General features: G+C 34.9%; 2 protein-coding genes across 2 annotated transcripts in view; one reads left to right on the top strand and one right to left on the bottom strand.

The window, feature by feature from the left end:
- The window catches only part of LOC144979954 (Golgi pH regulator-like), an 87382-nt gene that overhangs the window by 50298 nt on the left and 9584 nt on the right, over positions 1 to 27500 (top strand).
- The window catches only part of LOC144980184 (TBC1 domain family member 13-like), a 19484-nt gene continuing 4590 nt past the window's right edge, over positions 12607 to 27500 (bottom strand). The window contains 6 exon segments of the mRNA XM_078927758.1: positions 12607 to 13468; positions 16793 to 16874; positions 25985 to 26128; positions 26564 to 26662; positions 27086 to 27152; positions 27375 to 27500. The exon segment at positions 27375 to 27500 is cut by the window's right edge and continues 6 nt beyond it. Of these exon segments, the coding sequence (XP_078783884.1) occupies positions 13414 to 13468; positions 16793 to 16874; positions 25985 to 26128; positions 26564 to 26662; positions 27086 to 27152; positions 27375 to 27500 (573 nt within the window). The 3' untranslated portion in view covers positions 12607 to 13413.

The raw sequence follows: 27500 nt of genomic DNA, 5'->3' as shown, positions 1-27500 counted from the left end.
TATTTTAAATTTTAAACTGTTATCTGTCTGCTCAACGCCACAGAAACATGGATAAGTTCCGGATTTATAAGCTTAAGAGGCAAGATGGCCTATGGTTAGCGCGTTGTACTCTGGACTCAGAGGTTCTGTGTTCGATTCCGACCGAAGCCAACTTGTACTTTCTAGAGCAAGAAAATTTACTCCAATCACTCACTCCATTCAGGTGTAAAAGGGTACCTGTCAAGCTGGGATAGTAATCTGCGATAGACTACAGACTAGCGTCCCGTTCAAAGGTTTTCAAACAAATACGTTAATTGTCCGCTTCACGCTATTGAAACCGGAATAACTCCTGCACCATTGGCTACAAGGCTCTAAAGGACTTAATTTGTTTTACAATGAGTCCAAGTGGCTCAGAAGGACTAACTTATAAATATTTTCATTGAGAATTCCCGAAATAAATAACGATAAAGATAATTGATCCCACAAGTTACCGAATAGATGTGCGACCGATTTTAGACACGTTACTGCTGTGTCACAAAGTGTGACACTTCTTAAATTATATTTATAAACATACGTTTTTAAATTGCCGAAAATATTTGTTGCTATGCATTCTTTACGTGGTTTCATCACATAGAATTATTTTTTGAATTGTTCTTGCTTTTTTATATTCAGAATTGAAATAAATAAATAAATAAAAACTGTGAAATTGAATGTAAGCTTCAGTTTAATATACGAAAACAGATAAAATGGACGTTTCGGGTTTCCCCTTCATCAACAACACATGATGAATTAAAAACTACAGACGAATGAGATAATGTGGTAGTGGCGTTGTTAAGATGCATAAACAAAAACATTGATGGGCAGGAAATTGTATGCTACTTTGTGAGGAAGCGCGAATTAAAACAGAGCAATAGAAATTTATAAAAGGTTCGTACTTAATTATGTCAAAAGAGGGGAGGCGGGGAGGAACTGTGTAATGCAGTATAGAAAGTGAACCAAAATAAAGTGTGGACTATTGTTGGAAAATAAAAAGGGATGTAGGTATTAATATATTAGTGGCATTAGCCACAGCAGAAGCAACAATAGAAATAGTAGTAGTAGTAGTAGTAGTAGTAGTAGTAGTAGTAGTAGTAGTAGTAGTAGTAGTAGTAGTAGCAGTAGCAGTAGTAGTAGTAGTAGTAGTAGTAGTAGTAGTAGTAGTAGTAGGAGGAGGAGGAGGAGGAGGAGGAGGAGGAGGAGGAGTATTAGTAGTAGTAGGGATGCAGAAAATAAAGACAGGCATTTCAATTTTGACACGGCGCCGCCAAGTCTGGGACTTTTTTGTCCTAGTGCGGAAGTCTGCTATATTTTTCTACTATCACAAACGATATGAACACGGGACTGGGACAGTCCTGTCCCGTTGATTTTGTAGCATTTCACAACGGCTTGGGACACAACGGGACTGTTTTGTCCCGTCCCAATAGGTGCGGAAGATCTCTCTAAATTCTATATGTTACAGATTTGGGACAGGACTGTCCCGGGACAGTCCTGTCCTAGTGCGGAAGAGGGTTTAGTCTTTATCATTGTCAAAATGCAGACTGCTATGATGCAGCCATTAAAAAAAAAATGCAGAGCCGAGCATGCGCAATACAGTAGTCAAGTTTCAGTGTAAAGTTTGTCACTTCATTAGATTTATAATGTTTATCGAGAGATTGTCTTTCTTTAAAATCTCCAAGTTTGGCGTAAGACTCAAGTCCAAAGGGAGTGCTCATAAATCGGTTGGATGCAACACAGAAGTACTTCATTTTTTTTGGAAAACCAAATCTTGCTTTTGTGTAGCCATCGCAAATTATTTTCCGCTATGTCAAAATATTCAAGCTTAGATACGCTGTTCGCAACGTCTGCAAGAAAAGATGAATATCTATTCTTTTTCTCATGACAAGTATTTTAAACTAGAAAACCGTGTGAAGAAAGTTGGATCTCACGTGTATGGGAACCGGTCAAATCAATTGTCTTTAAGTTAAATGATTTAATCCTTGAAATTGTCCTTTAAATTTAGAACAATAAAGCATATTTCTTAATTTTAATTAAAGTGCGAAAGATATTATTTCTACAACAGTTGTCAGAGTTCATGTTAAGGCAATGAGCTTCGTCTAGAACAAAAAAATGTCAAAGGAGGTGGTACACATTATAAAGGTCTACACACGTTTGTTGACTTTGGTGTAAATAAATAGCCCTATTTTTGCTTGCGTAATCTTGACAATGTTTGTTTCCATCAGCCCAAGTGGGGAGATGAGACCTTTGAATAGATGATCCACGTTTCTGGATTGTATGATTTCTGTAATATTATTTGTGATTATTGATGTCATCATTGCTTTCAAAATTGTTGGACACAAGTCAAGGTTTGCTTTCGATATTATTAACCCCCAAATTGCTGGAAACATCCGTTTGAACGGATTCGTTGCGATTCCAAAATGCAAAGGTTTTCTCTTGCATGTTGACCATGTAAACAAAGCTCTTTATGTTTTTTGAGCGCATATTATGGTCAACTGCAGCCAAACAAATCATTCCAGTTAAATGCAAACCGCTCTAAGCAATGTATCCAATAATGTAATGTGAGAGCTCCAACTTCAGCTGAAATTGCTTTACTATTCAACCAAATAACATTGTCGCGTTTATGAAGGAGAAGTGGCAAGTAGGAGAAGACAAATATAAGTCAAATAGCTCTCATCTAACAGGCGCCATGTCTTGTCCTACATGTTAAGTGTTGCTGTTGATCAGGGACCCTTGTAAAGCGCTTTGAGCATGTTTAGTGGATATTGTTCTATATAAAAGCTCAATTTTATTTATTTATTTAATTTATGCAGCCTGGTGCCTCTTTCATCCAGTTATAGTTGGGTTTGAAGTTCCTGGTAACTCGACAAATACTAATAAAGTTCTAAGTTTAAAAAAATGATTAGTTGTAGTGGTAGATGTGGCACGTTATTTAGGGATAGATCAGGTTCATAAGATAAGAATTAAATTCTAAATTATAAAAACTTTAATATAAATCAATAGAACAGCCTCACAAAATAACACATTAACTAACACATAATTAAACGAAAGAATAATAGTAAACTTTTAATTAATTGAAGTTAGGCTATGGGTAAGTTAATTTTCATCCTCTCGTTTACACTATGCTACGAAGTTCGTGTATTCTTCTTAGTTTATTTGTTGAGGTCTGTGGTTAGGGTGTCGTTTGCTTGCTTGTTCATGGATGGTTTCTTGGTCTTTCTTTGGTTGGACCGAAACCTCCTTTGTTTAGCGAGCAGAGTCCTCATTTAGCGTGTATTCAAATCACATGCGTAGGTAACCCGAGGGATGATTAAGGATAATGTCAGATATGTGTAGATATAGGAACAAAACTTTGACTGCTTCCAAAACCTTGTATTCCTTATTATTAATCATAGCCCTAACGGGATACAGTTAGGTTAGTGGGATAAACCAACAATGAGAGCATACGAATTAATACATATAAATACATAATATTACTATAGCGCTTAAGTGATAGCACATTTATAAAATGTGCTTCAGGTAAATGTAATTCATTAATTTGAAAAGCACATATACATATACAATTATATATACATATATAGGTATATAGAATGAATGGAATATTTTTCTTTATAATAAATTGAGTTAGCGGGTCTATCAATTTATGTTATTTAATAGCTTGCGTATACGTACGGTCCCGTCGAAAACACGATATTAATTATCACTCATTATACATACTAGTTTTAAATGGTATTGATTAATCATAACACAATAACAGTCCACAACTATAAGATTGATATAATTTATAATCCGTACCCTCATTCACATATTATGACCAAAATCTTTTATTATTTTGTGATTTATTTTCATTTTCATCGTTAAAGATGCCGTTGAGGTGAGACCAGTAACTACGTCTCATTTCGCGCTGTATTGTCTGCTTCAAGATGCGAATTTCTGTTGTTAGTTTTTCATCACCAGACTTTTTCATTTTTCTGTACAGGCGATTCTTCTTTGCGATCATTCTTTTTTAAATTTGATGTTATCCATGGCATGCTGGTCTTGCTTTTGGTGGTCTTGTGAGGTATGAACTCCTTGACGGCTTCCAGTAATGCGTTCTTGAAGTCGCACCATAGGTCTTCAGTTGTCGACTTATATTCATTGGTGAGAATATTGCAGCTGATATTTTTTGCAGAATTTCTTAAGTTTTCCCAGTTTGGCTTGGCGTAGAGGGGAATTTCTCTAATAGGTTGAGCCTTTTTTGTTGTATTGAGGCTAAACTCGCAGTAGGGAATATCATGGTCTGAGAGGCCTGGAATGATTTCCACCCTTGGTATTAGTTGTGGTGAGTTGGTAAGGACTAAGTCTAGTGTATTTTCTCCCCTCTGGGTTCATCGATTATCTGTTGTAGTCCATGGTCGTAAACAATATCCACGAAGTTAAGGTGTAGGTTTGGAAATGGGCATTTTTCTTTTAATTTCATGGAGTTCCAGTTCCATCCTGGGAAGTTGAAGTCTCCACCAATAAGGTGCAATACTCACATAATTAAAGGGTATCGATAGAATGAATTTGACGTCACTCTGGTCTTTGTTATTGTTATCCGCGTTTATGAGTAATTCTCACTAAACTGTATTAACCAGATTATAAACGTTCATGGTTACACATAGTTTTGTGTGTTGGTCCGTTATACTTCTGGATCACATGGCAATGTTGTGTCTCCATAGCCAAGCGCATACTATCTAGATATATTATATAAATCATCAAAAGTCCGCCAGGCCACCCCCCCCCCCCCTCCCCCCGGCCACGCGATGATATAATTCAGCCAATTTGGTGGAAAATCAGCCAACCTGGAAATAATGCTCGAGGTTGAATCAGCTGACAATAATCTCTCCAGCTCCAGTCCACCCACTTCTCACTTCCTGCTAATGCCCTGATTACCAATTTGGCAATTTTTATACCACCTTTATTATTTCTGTGTTCGTTTTAATTGGTTTTTGTTTTTTTCTACTTTGTTTTAATTTCTTTGTCTTCACTATTTTTTTCTTTTTACTTTTTGTTTTATTATTTTTTTTTATAACGTACTTTTGTTTTTTTTTGTTGTTGTATATTTGGGTGGGGGATCGGGGGTGGGGTGGGGGGGGGGGTGTTTTTGTTTTGTTTTGTTTTTGTAATGTTTCTTCGTCGAAGCTGTGTCCTAAACAAATTGGACAATGAAGGAAAATAAATAAAATTTGACTATTATTATGCAACCCTTGACTATGCTCATCCTATGATTTATTCAACTCATGAATGATAGGGACGTCGCCATCACATCACTATCCGTGATCGTATAGCTCGGCTAGGTCTGTTAGATCTGGCAGAAAGTACACACAGAAACTAGGTTGAACTCCCGCCGTTTCGTCCGTATTGCTCTATGAGTGGAGTATGAAAGAACATAAGACCGTTTTGTTACTTTATTTGAATCCCTATTTTATTATTAATTCATTACAGCTACCAATGCTTAATTAGCACTTTAATAAGAAACAATCTGGCAATTTAGCAGTACACTTTTTGTCAACAAACAAGATGGCTGGATATCAACAAAGGTAGGATTTTTCTCAGGTCACGCCCCTGAGGGCTCTTTTGATTCCTAAACAATAATCATTTGGTTATATTGAGATGAAAATGACATTTTCATATTCTTTTCCAGGATTCGGAGTTTTATGGACATTTTGGAAGCAGATAAGATCAATTTGAAAGAATTGCGAAGCCTGTGCTTTTCCAGCGGTGAGTTCTGTTCCGTTTCTTTCACTTTCATTTTCACTGGATTGAATAAATAGCAATTTAAGTTCTAAGCTGTATAATTAATGGTGAAATTTTACAGGAACTGCGAAAGTAGTTGCAAAAAGTAATATGCCATAATCAACGCATGGAAACTCATAGTCATAGTATTCATGTAATTTGAGTAAACGTTGATTGTTGATTGAAGACAAACATATAGGGGAGACCGGGGCAAGTTCGTCCACTTTTAGTCATTTTGTATCACTGATAAGTCAATTACTGATGGAATACAATGGGATTTGGTGACGTATCACTTTATTTCATTCTGATTTAAAACATGCCTTTGGTTTTTAAATATACACAAAATTGATGCATTTATTAACGAAATAAGATCATTACTTCAGGTGGGCGAATGTGCCCCTTCACTGGGGTAAGTTCGCCCAGGGGTTGGGGCACATTCGACCACCTGGGGCAAGTTCGCCCATGGTATAAAATTCAGAAGATACATACATGAATCAATTTGATATTTACTATAATGTAGTGGAATTAAGTGAAAGAAATAATTACAAACACATATCAATAAAATAAAAAATACACTGATCCGATATATGTGGCATTACTATTCTTTACCAATCAATACAAATAGTCTGAATTATCTGAATCATTACAGTTATGGCATACATAATAGAAACATTTCTTTTTGTCTCCAACACATTGTTCATGTGACCATTGTTTACATTCTAAGCACTGAACCCATGTCTCCCTATTGCTGTCTGACCATGGTGATAAGCAAATCAAACAATACCATTCATCACTTTCTGAATCCGATGAATTATCAAGCAGACGCCGCTTAACTTTTCCTTTTATAGTTGCCTTTTCCCCCCCAATAGCCTTCCCTTTCAGTGCAGTTTTTTCTTTATCTTTGCCAAATGCTCTTCTTCTATTCTATTCTTTTCTGTGGTATCTGTAAGGATACAGCTCTTCCGCTTTTTCCTCCCCCCTGGTGCTCTTTTTCTAGGCGGTGCTTTTGGATGTGGCCTAATTAATTCAGGCGAAAAAGAGTTTGAAGTTCCAGGTTGAACCAGCGAGAGAGGAATAGATTGCTGGCATGAAGGTCCAGGCTGGGGCAGAGATGGAGGAATAGATTGCTGGCATGAAGGTCCAGGCTGGGGCAGAGATGAAGGAATAGATTGCTGGCATGAAGGTCCAGGCTGGGGCAGAAATGGAGGAATAGATTGCTGGCATGAAGGTCCAGACTGGGGCAGAGATGGAGGAATAGATTGCTGGCATGAAGGTCCAGGCTGGGACAGAGATGGAGGAATAGATTGCTGGCATGAAGGTCCAGGCTGGGACAGAGATGGAGGAATAGATTGCTGGAATGAAGGTCCAGACTGGGACAGAGATGGAGGAATAGATTGCTGGAATGAAGGTCCAGGCTGGGGCAGAGATGGAGGAATAGATTTCTGGCATGAAGGTCCAGTTTGGGGCAGAGATGGGGGAATAGATTGCTGGCATGAAGGTCCAGGCTGGGGTAGAGATAGAGGAATAGATTGCTGGCATGAAGGTCCAGACTGGGGCAGAGATGGAGGAATAGATTGCTGGTATGAAGGTCCAGTTTGCTGTTCATCTAACTCGGGGTTTGGTCTGTCAGTAACAGAAGAGGGACAAAAGTCGATGTCCTGGAAAACATCAGGTCGAAAAGGATGTATTCCGGCTTTTGCAAAGCCTGCCACAATATTCTCTACAGAAACACTTGGGCTCCATGCAGTGTTAACCACCTCCGGAATGTCATATATTGACAGGTGATCCTGGGTGTGAACGCAACCAGTTCTGTTGAGCTTGCCCTAGTCGTTTTTTAAAAGAGAAAAGACGGAAAGATCCAGTGGCTGTAGTTTGTGAGAACAGTGAGGTGGAAAAGACAATAAGACTATCCCATTGTCTTTAGCGAACTGTAGTACCTCAAATGCAACATGAGAATCGTGATTGTCTAACAACAGTAGAATGGGTTTCTCCTTTGATGGGTTCACAAATTTTGTGAAATGTTTCAAGAATTCCAGAAAATTTTCACCCGTCATCCATCCTGACTTGTGAGCCGCGCCTTTGCTACCGATAGGGGAACCTCTCAGAAAATGTTCTTTAAAATGTACTCTAGGGAAAACGAAAAATGGCGGAATGGTGTGACCATATGACGACACTGCAGCACATACGGTAACTAATTCTCCACGCTCGGCAGATACAAGTGAGCCCACTTGTTTAGATCCTTGTGTGGCAATGACTTTAGGCGGCTTGGTGACTGTAGTGACGCCTGTCTCGTCGCAATTCCAGATTGAAACAGGTTCAAACTTAAATCGATCGAGTACTTCCCGAAGTTTGTCGAAGAAAAGATTTACATTTTCTCGATTGAAAGCGGTGGCTCTTCCAATGCTAGTAGCTTCTGGTGTCCTCAACGAAATTGTTGGATGTCGTTTAACGAACCCATAGAACCAGTCTTCACCTGCTTGTCCGGCGTCTTTCCATGATGGTGGGCACTTAATCGAATGCACGCTGGCCAATTTGAAAGCCAGTATGTGACATTCCGTTGTTGTTAGTCCAAAGTAGATTGATGCGGCTTTTTTTAGGTAGTCTACAAGAATTAACTCTTGATCATCGGTAAATACCTGACGATGTTTTGAGTAGCCATATGATGTAAGCTGTCCTTTCTTTTCCCGGGCAATATAATCTTTCAATGTTGATCGAGGTATGCCAAACATTTCAGCCGTTTTTCGCACACTTTCACTTGTTGTCTGTATGTGATCGATAGCTCTTTTTATCGTCTCTGGTGGTGTAAGGCCTCTCTGTGTTTTGCGTGGTCGGTTTCTCATTTTTTACTCTAAATAGTGATAGAGAGTAAGAAAACAACCTTGTTAACACACAGTCTAATACAACAACTTTTTTAAAAAATAAAAATAAATATCTCCGATGAGATTTGGCAGAGGCAGAGGCTCTGCCTCTGCCAAATCTCATCAAAATCAAAAGTGATAATGGATAAACGGACACACTACTTTACTTAACTGGCTATCAGCCCTTCTTTTCAGATCAAAAAACGTCATTTTTTTTTTTTCAATTTAACCTTTATGTTTCCTTATGTTTTCCATTCCATACTTACCACATGAAATTTAATGAAAATATTGCTTGTTTGTATATAAAGTATTTCGCTGTGATTTTATTGCCAGCCACGTCTGCCAATAATGGAAAATGATTATTGTCAGACATGTCTGCCAATAAAGAAGAACGATTATTGCCAGAACTGTCTGGCAATAACGATGGACGATTATACACAGATGCTTTTTTGAAACTCCTCTCTTTTGAAAATTTATCCACATTCCAGAATATGGAAACTTTCGTAATGGACATAGAAATTAGTAAAGTTAAGTAGAGTTAATAAGATATCAATAAAAGTATAAAATTACCCAACAATAAATCAGTCGATATATTACTATATTTACACAATATGCGTCGACATTCACGTGGGTGTCGTGGCTGAATGGGTGAGTCGTCTGTCTTAGGAGGTTTGTGGAAATCGACGCAGTGTGTGGGGAGATTAACAAAAATTCTTAATATAACTCACGCACTTGAAACGAAAGAGCTGGCAACACTAATTACAAAAGAGTTTGAATTTTGTTTCTATCTTGAATAGAAATGTAGTTATGGCAGTTCAAAGTCTGACATTTCAGACTGAATTTTACCCCAAAATTACCATTGGAAAGTTGTGACCAAAATCCCGTGCCGTTAATAAAAAATGGTTAAAACAGTCAATATGGAGTTCTTATTAACAGATTATATACCAATATGACGTCTTATCGAGGACAATGCATATTTACATTTATAAAGAGGAAGATGCAAATTTCAAAATAACACATTACTACATAATATGATGCAAATGTTTCATAATTTAAGAGAATCAGCTAGACATAAGAATCATAATTTGCTATATTCTTTTGGATTTATCCCCAATTTATATTACTGAAACAATTGCAAATAATAAGTGCGGCTATGTGGTCTAGTGGTATGACACTCGCTTTCGGATCGGAAGGTCCAGGGTTCGAGCCTTGTGCTCGGCGCATAGTTGAGTCCTTGGAGAAGGCTCTTTACTCACATTCTCTCACCGTACTCAGGTGTAAAATGAGTACCTGGCCGTTAACAGCGTTGTCTTTGTCCGGAAAATTGTAATATCGCCTAAGAGGCGTCATGTTCCGTCCTACATGTTAAATGTTACTGTTGACCAGGGACCCCTTGTAAAGCGCTTTGAGCACATTTAGTGGATATAACGCTATATAAAGCTCAATTTTAATTTTTAATTTTTTAATTCAAATAATTCCCCTCTGTGATTTAATACATAGAATAAAGACGGGTTTGAGACAGTATTTAAATGAAACGATATGTTGCATAATGACATAGTGAGTTTATTTTTACATCTGGCAATTTATTTGCATATAAATAAAATGGCAACCGTATAAAAGGGTACTTATAACATATGTTTCTACTACTTTCATTCTGGTCTTCAAGTTTAGGTTGTTGTTTGACACAACTGGTCGCATTTTATGGAACACGTTCTTTGCTATTGCTATTCTTTGTTTTATATCCTCTATGTCACGTGCGTCATGGTTTAGATGTTATTCTAAAAACAAGCAGTTTTATTTTAAAAACACACGTTGTAAATAAAAAATAAACGCATTTGAAAATTGCCAAATTTTCACTTCATATAACTCCTGAAATTTTTAATGGATTTTTCGTTACTTGGCACCAATCAAAAGGAAATTGAAAGACGAAAATATTGATACCAAAATATCTGTGATTTTCCTCTTTATAACGGAATTATGCATCTTTAAATGAACCCCCCGAAACGCGAATGGCATTTTCCAGTCACAACTTTCTTATAGGCGAGTTGGGTCACAATTTGACTCCCACTGCTGCCGCTAACTAAACTGCCTATAAATTCTATGATAAATGTACCACCCCCTTTTTTCTTTTAAATCTTTTTCTCTCTCTTTTGGTTCCTTTCTGTAGAATATTGCAAATTGTAATATTCATCCCCACTCTGAGCTCAAAATGTAGGAAAATAAAAATAATAAAAAATAATAATAATAATAATAATAATAATAATAATAATAATAATAATAATAATATAATAATAATAATAATAATAATAATAATATAATAAAATAATAATAATATAATAATAATAATAATAATAATAATAATAATAATATAATAATAATAATAATAATAATAATAATAATAATAATAAAATAATAATAATAATAATAACAAAATAATAATAATAGTAATAATAATAATAATAATAATAATAATAATAGTAATAATAATAATAATAATAATAATAATAATAATAATAAAAATAATAATAATAATAATAATAATAATAATAATAATAATAATAATAATAATAATAATAATAAATAATAATATAAACAAGCAATAATAATAATAATAAATAATAATAATAATAATAATAATAATAATAAAATAATAATAATAATAATAATAATAATGATAATATTATTATTATTATTAATAATAATAATAATAATAATAATAATAATAATAGTAATAATAATAATAATAATAATAATAATAATAATAAACAAGCAATAATAATAATAATAATAATAATAATAATAATAATAATAATAATAATAATAATAATAATAATAAATATTTAAAAAAACCCAGAACAGAACAAATAATTAGAGCAAAATAAATATAATGAATTAAATTGAACGATTAGGAGAAATAAAACATTCTAATAATTTAAAAACTCATGCTCAATTTAAAAACACAACGAAAGAGAACAATTAACATATTTGGAAAGTAAAATGAATAAATAAAACAAAAAAGAAGAAAAAAAGGGAGCGAGTGATTCGAACCAGTGTAGCTAAAAGGAACAAAATGGAAGGTGGTCTAACCCACTGAGCTGTCTATCCACACCGACCTCTATGTAACTTAAAATTCATACATGCGCAAGATAATTTTTCAACATTTTTGCTGCCTTTGTTTAATAGTTATTTCATATCTCGTTTGGATAATATGTTGTTGGATCTAGTTTTGTGGAAGTGTGATAATAAATTGTAGTATTTTGTATGAGGAAGAGAGGAATATAGTAGGTGTGGTCGATTTTGAGACGAACAACCCATAGGCGTAGAGATTCGTTTGTAAATTTTTAAAAATCCTGGACCATCATCAATATCCCCAAAATTTTGGTCAGAATGAACAAATTATAGAAACAAAAGAAGATCATTAAAGTTAATAGGTAGGTAGAGTAGATTCAGGCTTACCGGCCACACAAGTCTTATTCGTCAGAATGGAAGACTGCTGGCCAGAAATAAGACCAATGCTATACAGTGATGTCATAAAATGTAAAGCTCAAGTGGCCGGTTTCAGGTGAACCAGCCGATTTTGCACCCTAAGCAGTCTTATCCATATTCTCCACGCAAAATGTTATTCGTGACAGTTTGGTACTACCGGCCACTTATGGAACTTTAAGGTCCAACCGGCCACCCAACTTGGGCAAACCGGACACCCTTCACGGATGTTGAAAAACGCTGTTTCCTTTTGTATTTTTAATAGTTTTCAGTTCATAAACAGTTAAAGCAGATCCATAGGCCCAGTTGGTAAAATATCTGCCAGGTCATTGGTCAATTTAGGGTTCGATTCCAGCATTCCAAGGACTTTGAAGGACTCTTTCCATAAATTGGCAGAATGTTTCCTTCACCCAAGACGACTGCTATATATTATCATTAGTAGCTAGACTAGATCTAGACGTCTAGATAGATAAAAATTATGTTCATTTTCAACAGAGAAAGTCAAAATTAATTTATTCAAAACAATTAATAGGGTACATAATCATAACGCAATAATAACATGTCACTTGCACAATTTACACACAAACGTGAAAACACTTATCTTCTCCTCACTCATCCCCAGTATCTTCTCTCTCTCTCTCTCTCTCTCTCTCTCTCTCTCTCTCTCTCTCTCTCTCTCTGCCAGTACATCCTCTGTGGTACCACCTCCCACACTTGCACCCAATCCATCCATCCTGGTCCCTATCACTTCCACAAAAATCACATAAACTTTCATCTTTATCATTCACACCACACAACACATCGATATCCATCTCAACGTCCGACCAGTCTCGTCGCAATTGAAGACGTTGCGGGGGGACCTTGGTAATGTCAATGCCATTTGACATTAGTGATGTCCGCATGGTGTGGAGCCACCCACATATCTTTCCTTCTGATACCTGAGCACGTTGTTCCCCAAGGGACATGGCTTTCCTCTCCCGCACCTCCCCCTTGTGTCGCTCCATAAATGCCTTGTACCAGTAGTATCCTGCCTGGTTTGTTGTCTTTGAAGGGGGTCTCTCTGCCTTCAGCATTCAGTATTCTCTGCACCTCCAGGCACAGCTGTTCCCTGTCCTTCCCTTCATCTGCCCTGGCACAGGCCACCATCCACTTAACTAGTTTTTTCTCCTCCTCTGCGGCTAACACTGTATGAGATACCCTATGGATAGGGTATTTTCCAGCCATCTTGTCCATCAGTGTTGATCTCGGGACAGAGTAGGTCGCAGCGGCCTGGCGGACTGAAAGCTTTTTGGTGCGGATGGCATCAAGTGCAGCATCCACACTTGCTTGAGAATACTTTGATATTGGCATCTTGGTGCCTGTAACAATGTGAAAAAATGAACTTTATTTAGATATTTGAACTTCATTTTCATAGACTGGCTAGTCTAATAATGTAAAGTTTTTTTTACAATGGTGAACATAATATAATTTAATAATGATAATAATCATGATAAAAATAGACCGGTCATCAGAAATACAAGGAAAGCATGGCAAAAAATAATATTATAGACGTCTAGAATGATAATAAACAACTTATTCAACCCGGCCGGTTTCACATAATCGTTTAAATATTCTTTGGTCAAACCGGCCACCCCCCTAATGGGGCTAAAATGAAGCCCGAACACTGCCAGACAATCTAACCACAATCAAACGATCCTAAAATAACATGCAGTGCAGTGGTTGAGCCGGAACTCCTTTATAAACACGTATAAATAGATTATTTGGTATTTTTCACGCCTAGTTTGGCATTATACATAAAACCTTCTGCCAACAAGCCTGGCTATAACAAAATGCCAAGCTTTTTATTATTTCCAGACAGGGTCTGGCAATTATCAAAAGCCAGGCCTTTTTTTATTGCCAGACAGCTCAGTTGGCAGAGCACTCGTCAACATTTTATTTCAGAGCCCCCCCCCCCCCCCCCCCCCCCCTTCTGTCTTACCTTTGGAAAAAGTCCACATCAAGTAGCCCAGATGGGACTTGATATCATTGTTGGCCAATCAAGCATTTTTTATTAGCTAGGACTACATTACTAGTCTCTATCATTGATCTGCTTTTTTAGTAATGTATTTATGTTTTCATTGTTTTTTTTGTTTTTTGTTGTTGGCTCAAGAAGGGTTTTGAACCCGAAACCATCCATGTTTGGTATTTTGTTCTTTTTTTTATAGCTGTTATTGTTGTTTTTCTGGCTTCTGCAATATACTTTTCATATATGTTTAGATCAACAAATGACAATTCCTGCCAAAAAAATGGAATTTTGATAAGTCTCTGTTGGTTACAATGGTAGTGGAGGGGTTGGGTTTTAACTCTCCTTATAGGCCATTTTCAGGATGTTCCCCCAAAACTTCACACCCAACTAACACAAAAATATATTTTTATCACTCAAACTTGCGATAGATAATTTCTTAAGCAAAACATTCTCTACAACACACTGTTCAATTACTTTAAATTTTATGATGTACAAAAGAAATTTGGATAGGAAAAATGTTGGTTGTATCATAACGAATGTGACGATTTTCCTATAGTTGGTAAGGAGAGGGTTAATATAAGCTAAAAAAAATAATTTGAAAATTACCACTCATGATACTTGCGCTGGAGTCGGATGCCCTCAATATGATTCTCAATAATTGTTGTTAATCATGCAATGAAGCAAACAATTAAAATGTTTTAATGAAAGTAAGGCACTTAATTTCTGAAATAAAATAATATTGTCATCAAGAAACCATCTTTACTTTAAGTACTCAATGACTGTGAAATTTACATTTTTAAAAGAGTATGAAAAAAGAAAATGTTTAAGTCACTCAATCCTGGAGATTTTGCTACTTTTCAAAATTAGAAAAAAATGTATTAAAATGAGCATGTTCATAGAAAGTTTTATTCAACTACCATTAACATGTAAAAATTAAAAATTTTAGCTATGATACTGGGCCTATAATTTGTCTCAGAAAAGTGTAATAAAAAGGCATGGGGTAAAAGTAACCTGGGTAAACTACGGATATAGTCGGTGTTAGGGTTGAGTGAGTTAATTGAAAGTAGACAGACTAGTGTAAAAGATATTGGGCGATGATAACCAATTGTAAACTTAAGACAGTGTTGATTTTTCTAAGAATTAATTCTCGAAGATCTATTTGCACTTAATTTTATTTTGATTTATTTTTCTCAGGATGTCCACATGAAAAGAGCATACGATCTCGATGTTGGAAGATGAATATTGAGTGATATTGATAGTTATGAAAGTTTATATGAAAAAATGATAAACCATTTTTTGCAAAATCTAACAGAAATTCTAATAATTATAGAGGTTGTTCAATAACTTTTCACATGTTTTGTATCAAAATCTGTTTTTTTCATGATTGATAGTTACGCAAACTCATTCATAACAATTTATATTTTTTATGGGATCAGAATCTGATATCTTTCAGGAATGTTCTATTTTCAATTTTCTGAAAGACGAAAGTCATGAATTTCTATCTTTTTTGTTTTCTTATTCCTGATATGAGTTCTAACTTTTCTATTTTTTCTCATTCTAATTCAACTTTGAGTGAGTTACCATGGACCTTTGAAATGATTATTATCATCATTATTATCATCATTATTATTATTATTATTATTATTATTATTATTATTATTATTATTATTATTATTATTATTATTATTATTATTATTATTATTATTATTATTATTATATTATATTATTCTTATTATTATTCTTATTATTCTTATTCTTATTATTCTTCTTCTTCTTCTTCTTCTTCTTCTTCTTCTTCTTCTTCTTCTTCTTCTTCTTCTTCTTCTTCTTCTTCTTCTTCTTCTTCTTCTTCTTCTTCTTCTTCTTCTTCTTCTTCTTCTTCTTCTTCTTCTTCTTCTTCTTCTTCTTCTTCTTATTATTATTATTATTATAATTATTATTATTATTATTATTATTATTATTATTATTATTATTATTATTATTATTATTATTATTATTATTATTATTATTATTATTATTATTATTAGTATTATGATTATTATGCGGGTGGTTGGATGGGAGCATCACCCTTGAATCATATTTCTTTTCTTTTTTGAGGGGTATCCTCACCGGAATTTGACGGAAGTTGCCCGGAGTCCGGAATTTTATGCTTCAGACCGGAGTTTTTTCCGGTGAAACCGGAGTTTTGGCATCACTGTGTAGCTCTTTAGAACATAATACCATATTAATGCTGTAGACCACATTTGTAAAAAAGCGCTTAATAAATGTGCATATGTAAGTATTGATTTATTTATAATTCTAAAAAAACATAAACAAAAAAACAAAAAAACAAAAAAATAGTAATAATCAAGGGATAGATAGATAGATAGATAGATAGATAGATAGATAGATAGATAGATAGAGAGAGAGAGAGAGAGAGAGAGAGATAGATAGATAGATAGATAGATAGATAGATAGATAGATAGATAGATAGATAGATAGATAGATAGATAGATAGATAGATAGATAGATAGATAGATAGATAGATAGTGAGAGAGAGAGTGAGAGAGAGAGAGAAAGAGAGAGAGAGTGAGAGAGAGAGAGAAAGAGAGAGAGAGAGAGAGAGAGAGAGAGAGAGAGAGAGAGAGAGAGAGAGAGAAGGAGGAATGGAGTCCATTTCCTGCATAGTGATACTTACATCAACATGGCACAGCAAATATAAAGTAGAAAATCAAATCTGTTTGGGTCAGAGAAGAGGGAATCCCAAATCCTCAACACATCTGAGAAGACAAACAATAGATGATTTAAAAAGACATGCGAAATTATTGTTATCTGTATCTGTATTTGTATGGTTGGCGCTGAAGAAACCAATGGTCTGGTTGTATTTCAGCGGCATCATCATTGGGTGCGGTGTCACAGTAAAGGTTGTTCACAATTATCTTATTAAATTTTATTTTATTAAGAACTGAATTCATCTCACTCCAGTTATATTTCGGTAGGCTTAGATAAACTTTACCTTCTAATATTAGATCGTCTTTCCTTTTATAGCCTTCCCTCGAATTAATTTCTAATTAGTGAATACTTTTCGTTCTACATTCTGTCACGTAGCCACTTATTATAAAAGCTGATAGGTCTAACATTTGACACTCACTTTCTCTCCACAATCTATGCCGGACGGCCAGTCGTTCTATTCCTATATATATACTGGAAGATTTTTATCTTTTGGGACTTTGTAGATATTATATCTACACCATTAAGACGCCGGAGCTTTTAACTTTGATTGTATAATCTTCAAGGATCAAACCCAAGCCCGCTGTCAAAGGACTACACAATAACCTCTTACCAATTGCCTGGAAGTGGAATTTTACGAGTCCGATCCTGTTATCAGAGGAATAGATCATCCAAGCCCATCAACTGCCTGGAAACGTAGACTTATGAACCTGACATATTATCATAAGTTACGTAAAATATTCATATCTCTATTTGTAACTGCCACGATCACTGTTTATCTCTTTTAATTAAATTTCATCATTATTTTTATTTCATTGTAAACAAATCGTTAATTGTTTTTTATTTATAGTAACTAGTAAATTCTGGGGCCTCATTCTACATATATCTTTATGCATAGTCGAGTAGCTCTTTACTCACTTGAGACCATGACATTTTGGAGGGGACACATATAAAGAATTGAATTTATTTAGTTACATATATCTATTTCATCTAACTTTAAAGTTTAAATTGTAAAACTCTTAATTGCCCCACTTGATCATATTTTAATTGAACTCCCTATTTACAGGATTAATTTTTTTTTCTTTTTCATTTCTTCATTTAAATGGAATAGCAATTTATCCATTCATTCTTTCATTCAAATTGAATAGCATTTTATTGATTCATTCCTTCATCCATTTATTCATTTATAAATTATTCATTCATTCATTGTTCATTCATTTATTTATTCATCCATTCATTCGTTTATTCACTCATTTATCCAATCATTCATACATTTATTCCTCCCTTCATTCTTTCATTCATACATTATCCATTCATTCATTCATCTATTCACTCAGTTTTTCATTCATTCATTCATTCCTTGTCCACTTTGTTATTACATCACTCATTTCATTTTGTTGTTTGCCTCATTCATGAATTGTTTTCAATATGTTTACATTCCATAACGATTCATTCACCTGTCATCCAATCACTCAGTGTTGTGAACACATTTTGTAACTATTGTAAATCTTACGATATTTTATTGTTTTGTATTTCAGACATCACTGTTAAACACTCTTCAATGCCTAATTACAATTGTTGAACAACTATTGAACAAGAGAGAGGTCCCAGCCACGAACTGAGTTGGTAAATATATCCTTCATTATTCTCTTTTACATGAGTTGGGCATCACATAGTAACTATAGACATCGTGATTTGTTTTGCATAGTGATTTGTTTTAAATGCATTTTTGGCATATTACTGTTACCGAAAACCACTTATATATTTTGTTCTGAAAAGTGAGTCTTTAAAAACTAAATAATAATAAAAGGAGTCTACTAGCCGTCGTGTTATATTTAGTGATAGATAACTTGGGATTATTTTGGCATCCTATTAGTGTTATCACACTCTAGTATATTAGCGTCATTGCGAATAATTGTACACAAACTAACGACGAGTCACACACATTGGTGATACATTTTTCGTAGTAACATAGTTTAGAGTACACGCGATTGACACATTGTTATTGACTCAAGTCATAATAACTCCGCATTGTATTGACACATTGCTTTATAAGATATAACGATAAAAGGCATCAAATTCAACATACATAATAAGTTGAAATAAGAGAGAGAGATTTCTAAAAATAGAACAGTTCATTCCAGTAAGTGTAAATAAATAAAACAGTCAGTAACAGTATCCTGTCAATATAATATATATAAAATATCGTAACTAATTTATTGCAACATGGAAGCATATAAAAGATACTTAAGTCTCGCAAAGGACTTAGAAATACCCCAGGAAAGAATATTTTCATGGTGCGAAGAGAAAATAAAAGAAGAAAAAGAACACGAAGAAAGAATTCGTAGAGAAGAAAATGAAGAAAGAATACGTAGAGAAGAACGAGAAGAAAGAGTCCAAGAAAGGGAACTAAAAAGACAAATAGCTTTAGCAGAAGAAGAAACCAAAAGGACCCAAATGATGCTGGAAATTGAAAAAACAAAAACCGGTCATGAAAGAAAACATAATAATAGTGATGAATTTTTCGTGAAACTTCCACGCATGCCAACATACGATGAACGCTCAGACTGTCTAGAATCCTTCTTACACCGATTCGAAGTTCAGGCTAAAGGTTATCGTTGCCCAGAAAGCAAATGGGCCACAGCCTTGATTAACTGCTTATCTGGAGAACCGCTAAAAGTTTTCTATACCTTAACAACTGAAGATGCAGATGATTATGGTAAAATTAAAGACGCTCTACTAAAAAGATTTAGATTAACGGAAGATGGTTACCAGGAAAGGTTTCACACTGCAAAACCGGAAAGTGGAGAAGACTTTAATACATTCGTGAACCGAATTACTCAATTTCTAAATCGGTGGCTTGAGTTGGCAAACGTAAAACAAGACGACTTTGCAGGCCTTTACTATCTCACGCTGAAGAATCGAATCTATCAAGCTTGCAACCCAGATTTAGTCGCATTCTTTAAAGAGAGAAAGCCAGAAAACTTGGACAAATTAAAAATCTACGCAGAAAACTTTAACAGCGCACATCCATTGACACCCCTTAGCAGAACATTGAAGGAACCATACTACGCTGCTGCTGCTCAGAGTCCATGTACACCTAAAGTTCAATACTCAAATAGAACGAGCGATCAATCACTCGGAACACGCAAGTGAAACAAGATGATCATAATAACAAACCATGGAACAAACAGTTCAATAGAGACCATAGCCGACCCTATCAAAACAAAACAAGAAATAGCACTGACAATAATACTGAGTATAAGAAAACCAACAAACCTATAATTAAATGTCAATATTGTGGAATGAAAGGCCACACAGCAGACAAATGTTACAAAATCGTGGGATATCCAAAAGAAACTGCAAATGCATCACTCCAAACAAGTGTAAATAATCAGACACGAGTAATGTCAGGAGAAAATATAAATGTGTATTGCGTGAAAGGTATGTCACTTTTAACACAAACTCACAAGTCAGGATCGCTATTTTTTTGTGAAGGCAAAGCTAATGGAACTGATTGCAAAATATTGAGAGACACAGAATGCAGTACAGTAGGAATAAAAGCATCTTTGATCAATGACGAAGACAAAACTGGAAAAACGGTACAATGCATCACATTCAGTGGCACAGTCGAAACCTTTGAAACAGCTAATGTGTACATAGAAACCCCATACTATACAGGAATAGTGGAATGCTGTATACTTCCCAACCCCGTCGCTGATGTTATTGTTGGCAATATAAAAGGTCGTAAAGACAACCCAACAGATGTAAAAGAATGGTCATTAACCCAAGAAACAGCTTGTCTAGCAGAAACAAGAAAGATGACTAAGACAACAGAGAAGCCAATGACGATTTCTCTTGAACCACAACAATTTGACAGGAACACGTTCATTGAAGAACAGAAAAAGGACCCGACTTTAACACCATATTTCAATATCGCAAACAAAGGGACGAAATCAAAAGCTGAATACATCATTGAAAAAGATATTCTGTTCAGGTTACATAGGAAAAGAAACAAAATAGCTAAACAACTGGTCACGCCGAGTATTTACAGAAACAAAATCCTTGGAATAGCGCACGATTCAATAACTTCTGGACATCTTGGGAGCTCTTCCACATTGAAGAGAATATCCGAGAATTTCACATGGCCTGGAATTACTAAAGACGTCCGAGAATATGTGAAATCTTGTGACACATGCCAAAGAAGAGTCGCAAAAGGCAGAATACCGAGATTGCCATTAGAGACAACCCCAGTTATTGAAAAAGTTTTTCAAAAAGTTGCAATTGACATTATAGGCCCTTTAACAAAATCAGATAGAAACCATACACACATACTAACACTAGTCGATTACGCAACCAGGTGGCCAGAAGCGATAGCATTGAAATCAACTACATCGGATCACATAGCTGAAGCGTTGATGACAATTTTTACTAGAATAGGCATACCAAATGAGATACTGTCGGACAATGGACCCCAATTTACATCACATATGATGCATGAAACCATGAAACTCATGGGAATCCAACACTCATTCACAACTCCCTACCACCCCCAAGCAAATGGTCTTTGTGAAAGATTTAATGGCACTCTAAAGAATATGTTAAGAAAAGTGTCAGCAGAAAAACCAGATGATTGGGACAGATACTTACCAGCAATCCTATTTGCATATAGAGAAATACCCCAAGAATCTACAGGCTACTCCCCATTTGAGTTGATGTATGGACGATCACCTCGCGGCCCGATCAGTATAGTAGCCGACATTTGTAAAGGGAATGAGGAGGACAATAACGAAATTATGTTTGCTTACGAATATGTAAGAAACCTGAAAGACAGAATAGAGGACACATGTAAGCTAGCACAGGAATCCGTCACTAAAAAAGCAGAGAAATACAAGGAATACTCCGATCGAAAAAGCAAGTCAAGAAAATTTGAGATTGGTGACAAAGTACTAATACTCTTACCCGATGACTCGAGTAAACTTTTAGCTACATGGAAAGGACCATTCAAGGTATTAGCAGTACGATCTGGTGTTAATTACGAGATTCAAATTAACAACACAACAAAGACATTCCACGCAAACATGCTAAAAAAATATTTCGATAGAGACAGATTATCACAACCAATATTTAACCATGTTGAAGCTGCAAATGTAGGATTAATCATCGAGACTCACAGCGATGATGTCGAACTACAACACACACCCACAACACGGTAACTCTAAAAATAGTACAATTAATGACGTCACAATCAATCCTCAACTAAACGAAGGTCAGAAACGAGAAATCAGGTCATTATTAGAAAAGTACCAGTCAGTCTTTACAGACGCACCCGGACATACAACATTAGTGGAACACGACATAAAGTTAACCACATCTACCCCTATCAACGTGAAAAACTATCCTATTCCATTTCACGCACGAGAACAAGTTGAAAAGGAAGTTAAGGATATGCTAGATACAGGAATAGTTAGATATTCTTCAAGCCCATACTCATCACCAATAGTAGTAGTGAAAAAGAAAGACGGATCGATAAGGCTATGTATCGACTTTCGCAAATTAAATGAAGCAACAGTGTTTGATGCAGAACCAATACCAAATCAAGAGAATTTATTTGCTGCCTTATCTCAAGCAAAATACATGACAAAATGTGATCTTTCTAGAGGTTACTGGCAGATTCCACTGAAAGAATCATGTAAGAAATACACAGCATTTCAATCACCATTAGGATTGTTAGAATTTAACTATATGCCATTTGGATTATCGACAGCCGCATCGACATTCCAAAGAATGATGCGTATGTTATTAAAAGACATCCCGTCTACACTCTCATACTTTGACGACGCATGTATTTTCTCAAACTCATGGACTGATCACATGACAACCTTAGAATTAGTGCTTGAAGCATTAAAACGTAATTCTTTAACAACAAAACCGTCAAAAACAAGCATTGCATTTTACAAAATTGATTTTCTCGGTCATACCGTTGGTCATGGGACACAGACACCCGAGACAGAAAAACAAACAAAAATCGCACAATTGCAACCACCTAAGACAAAAAAAGAAGTACGCAAAGTACTTGGGCTCCTAAATTTTTACAGGAAATACATTTACAACTTCGCGCACATCGCGACACCGCTAACAAATCTGACAAAGAATGGGTCACCGAACAAAATTGTTTGGACAGAAGTGTGTCAGAATAGCTTTAACCAATTAAAGGCATTACTCTGTTCAGAACCAATTCTTAAATTACCCGACATATCAAAAGAATTTGTTGTAAGAACTGACGCGTCTGATAAGGGCATCGCAGGTGTACTATTACAGGAACATGAGGGAACTCTAATGCCTTGCTTATATGCAAGCAGAAAATTATTGGACAGAGAATCACGATACTCTGTAATAGAGCGTGAAGGACTGGCCATCGTCTTTGCTTTAAAGACATTCAGCAGATATCTACTGCTAAAAGAGTTTGTGGTCGAAACGGACCATAAACCACTCACGTACATAAGAAATAACAAAATGAATAATAGTAGAGTACTAAGGTGGAGTCTATTTTTGCAAAATTACACTTTCAGTATCTCTCACATACCAGGCTGTGAAAATATTCACGCCGACCTACTTTCTCGATTAGTATAAACACGTGAGAAGGGTATAACTTACACCTCCCATGCATACTGTTAGTTACCTCGCAAACTATGCCAAATCAGAACGCACAATTTCGATAATTTTATTTGTAAACATGATGACCCAACTTAATGTAACATTGAGTATTGTTTGGATATATATACCATACCCATTCATGATTTGGGAAATCTTCTCTTTATCTATTATTGTTATGAATTTTCACTCATTTATGATTAATAATTGAAATGTCAATATTCCATTTACATTTTCATTCATTTCATTCAGTAAATTACCTTCATATCATAGACTTAAATCATGCTTCATTGCCATCACTATTGTTTATCACAATGATTTGTAATCACATTGCCATCATGTTGTTCATCACAATGATTTGTAATCACAATCTTTCATTGTTATTGTCACCCATTCATATACCTACGTTAATATAAACATTTCCATGTCTAGTTAATAAGTAATTTAATTGTAGCACAAATCATAACAATGGATTAATGCTAGAGTATCATGATAGTAAATTTACTTCCGTTTGTAAAATCTATCTTTCCCATAATGGTTAAAGAGTATATTTTAAACGTGGGTGGGGGGTGTCACAGTAAAGGTTGTTCACAATTATCTTATTAAATTTTATTTTATTAAGAACTGAATTCATCTCACTCCAGTTATATTTCGGTAGGCTTAGATAAACTTTACCTTCTAATATTAGATCGTCTTTCCTTTTATAGCCTTCCCTCGAATTAATTTCTAATTAGTGAATACTTTTCGTTCTACATTCTGTCACGTAGCCACTTATTATAAAAGCTGATAGGTCTAACATTTGACACTCACTTTCTCTCCACAATCTATGCCGGACGGCCAGTCGTTCTATTCCTATATATATACTGGAAGATTTTTATCTTTTGGGACTTTGTAGATATTATATCTACACCATTAAGACGCCGGAGCTTTTAACTTTGATTGTATAATCTTCAAGGATCAAACCCAAGCCCGCTGTCAAAGGACTACACAATAACCTCTTACCAATTGCCTGGAAGTGGAATTTTACGAGTCCGATCCTGTTATCAGAGGAATAGATCATCCAAGCCCATCAACTGCCTGGAAACGTAAACTTATGAACCTGACATATTATCATAAGTTACGTAAAATATTCATATCTCTATTTGTAACTGCCACGATCACTGTTTATCTCTTTTAATTAAATTTCATCATTATTTTTATTTCATTGTAAACAAATCGTTAATTGTTTTTTATTTATAGTAACTAGTAAATTCTGGGGCCTCATTCTACATATATCTTTATGCATAGTCGAGTAGCTCTTTACTCACTTGAGACCATGACACGCGGGCCCATGTCAGTCGGGCCTTGAAATCGTTTAGGTGTGGTGCCATGATGACCAGTTCATTTCCGTTTTATTAATAATGAAAATCATGTTTCATGAAAAAATTTTTAAGTAATTTTGACAACATTATGCCATTTCTCAAATAAAGCTAGCCTTATATACTTGCTACTTGATCAACAATTTCTTAATAAGTGCGTGTGGATATATAGTCTTCTTCCTAGTATCAAAATCACTGACTGACTCCATTAGATTGGGTATTCCTGTCAATGTGAAAAAAAATCACAAAAAAAATCAAAACTCCTGAAAAACCTTAATGCTTTAAAAGTATGTTTATGACTTTTTCCTATCAAATAAATTTTTTTTAAAACTAATTTTTTAAATTGAACTTTTATACAGCGCATTATCCATTAAACTTGCTCAAACTGCTTTACAAGGGGTTCCTGGCTGCAACAACACATAACAGTTAGGACAGGACACGACACCTGTTAGGCGATATTTCAATGTTACAGAGTCTTCCCTTGGAATAGACCCTAAAGAAAAATTTCCCCTTGGAGATAAATAAAGGGAATTTTATTTTATTTTATTTTATTTATTTATTTTACCCTCCTGTTCTACAAAGTTCAGACTTGCCAACCAACAACTACCATGTGAACTCGTTTTTTTTTTTTTTTGCTCATATCTTGCGCCAGAAAGGACCATATTGTTTCACATTTTCATCAAGGAGTTTTTATTTCTACTTTTTAAAAAAGCTGTTGTTTAATAGTTAACAATAAATTCCATAAGTTCAGGGATTGCATCATTCATAATCCCCTCAGAAAGTCAAAATAAAAGATATCCAAGCAATGCTATGCAACAGCTGATGTCAATTTCTATTCAATTTCATTATTTTTTCTTTTCCGTATTCCTTTAATTTTCTCATACTTCTTTATTTTAGGTCAAGTAGTCCTTCAGTTTATCCAGATTTCCATAACAGACAATAACAATTGCTTGCTATCCTTTAGATAGCAAACATCTCGCTTTCACCCAGGATTGATCTTGGTCACTTTGCGAGTAAAGCGTGTGCTCCACCAACTGAACAATCAATATTATACAGGTTGGCAATATAGAAAATTATAACAGAAAGTACTTGAAGCTGATGGATTTTTTTTTCAATTCTTTTCATATATGTAAAGCATTTTGACAGACCAGGTAATTGGAATTCCTGTGACAAAAGCAAACTGATCCACCGGAAGGCAAAAAACTGGGGCTTGATTTCCTGGTCCTGGAGACGCTGCCACAATGGTCTATCATACTGCTTAATTTTTTCCATGAAGAGGTTCATTCTACTGCCTGAAATTGAATGAAAGGAAAAAAATATAAGGATATATATTTTACCAGACTTTACGTTGAGCTATATTTTTGCTTAACCCTCTCCTTACCAACTATAGGGAAAATCGTCACATTCGTTAGGATACAACCAACATTTTTCTTACTCAAATTTCTTTTATACATCAAAAAATTTACAGATAGTGAACTGTGTGTTGTTTCGATAAAGAAATTATTTATCGCAGAGGTGACACTCAGATGGTTTTTTATACAAATAATAGAAAACCAAAAATAATGATCAATGGGAAAAACTATAATCTCTTACAAATCCCATATATTCTATATGAAATGCACCAAAACCTATTTATCCTTTCCCTCCTACATTTTTCTTTTAATTTCTTTTTTGTATAATGGACAATCAAAACAAAACAAACAAAAAAAAAAACAGAGCCTACTTACCAATACCACATTGTGAATCATCTAGTGTTTTTAAGAAAATATCTCTAATTTCTGCCATCAACGACGTGAAACAGTAAAAAGAATCGGCTTCAGCATACTCTGTAAACAAAACAAAACAAAAATAGAAAAGATTGATATACTTGGAACTTTTTTGCAAATTTTTAATTAAGGGTAACTCTATCTCCTGGTGACTCAAATGGTTTTATATAGAATATCTGCTAGGGCATAACGATTGGTCCTTAATTGACCTTGGCCTTGGAACTCACTATCAGGCCACTTTATTGTCAGATTCATTTTGCACACACATAAAAACTTTTTTACTGGACTGATTTCGTTGATGGCTCATGAGATTCAGTAGTACAGAAGTATAATAATCAAAATAGATGAGTGTCTGTTTAAAATAGCTATTGAAACCTGGATAAACTCCATCTCAATGGGCCGAATGGCTCTGAATGACTATAATAATAAAAAAAACATAGGCAGTATTGATCACATTTTTAAAATCAAGTTGTTTGCACTTACGTTTAATATCAGGGTCAGGATCTGTGGCAAATGTGTAGTAGATGGGACCTAGGATCTCATTTATTCCCTGATAAGAGGCATAATAGCTTTACTTGCTATAATAATCATGATGATGATGATGATGATGATTTTGATGATAAATATGATGATGAAGTGATGATGATGATGATGATAATGATGATGATGATGATGATGGTGATGATAATGACAAAACAATGAAAATAATTGCAATCATGATGATAAAATGAAAATCATGATTAACAAATTATTGTGAAATAATTATAATCACCTGTACATATGAGATGCCTGGATTGAGGACAGCATAAATAAAAAGAATGCGTTCGACAACTTCCCAATGAGCTTCTTTCCCATCTGCTAGGACAGAGTATTCATCACTGTTGGACCTTTTCTTCTT

This window comes from Berghia stephanieae, chromosome 9, assembly GCF_034508935.2.
Source record: "Berghia stephanieae isolate SIO BIC M18660-M18661 chromosome 9, UCSD_Bste_1.3, whole genome shotgun sequence".
NCBI lineage: Eukaryota > Metazoa > Mollusca > Gastropoda > Nudibranchia > Aeolidiidae > Berghia > Berghia stephanieae.
The sequence above is the reverse complement of the archived record's forward strand: the minus strand, read 5'-3'. Positions and strand labels throughout refer to the sequence as shown.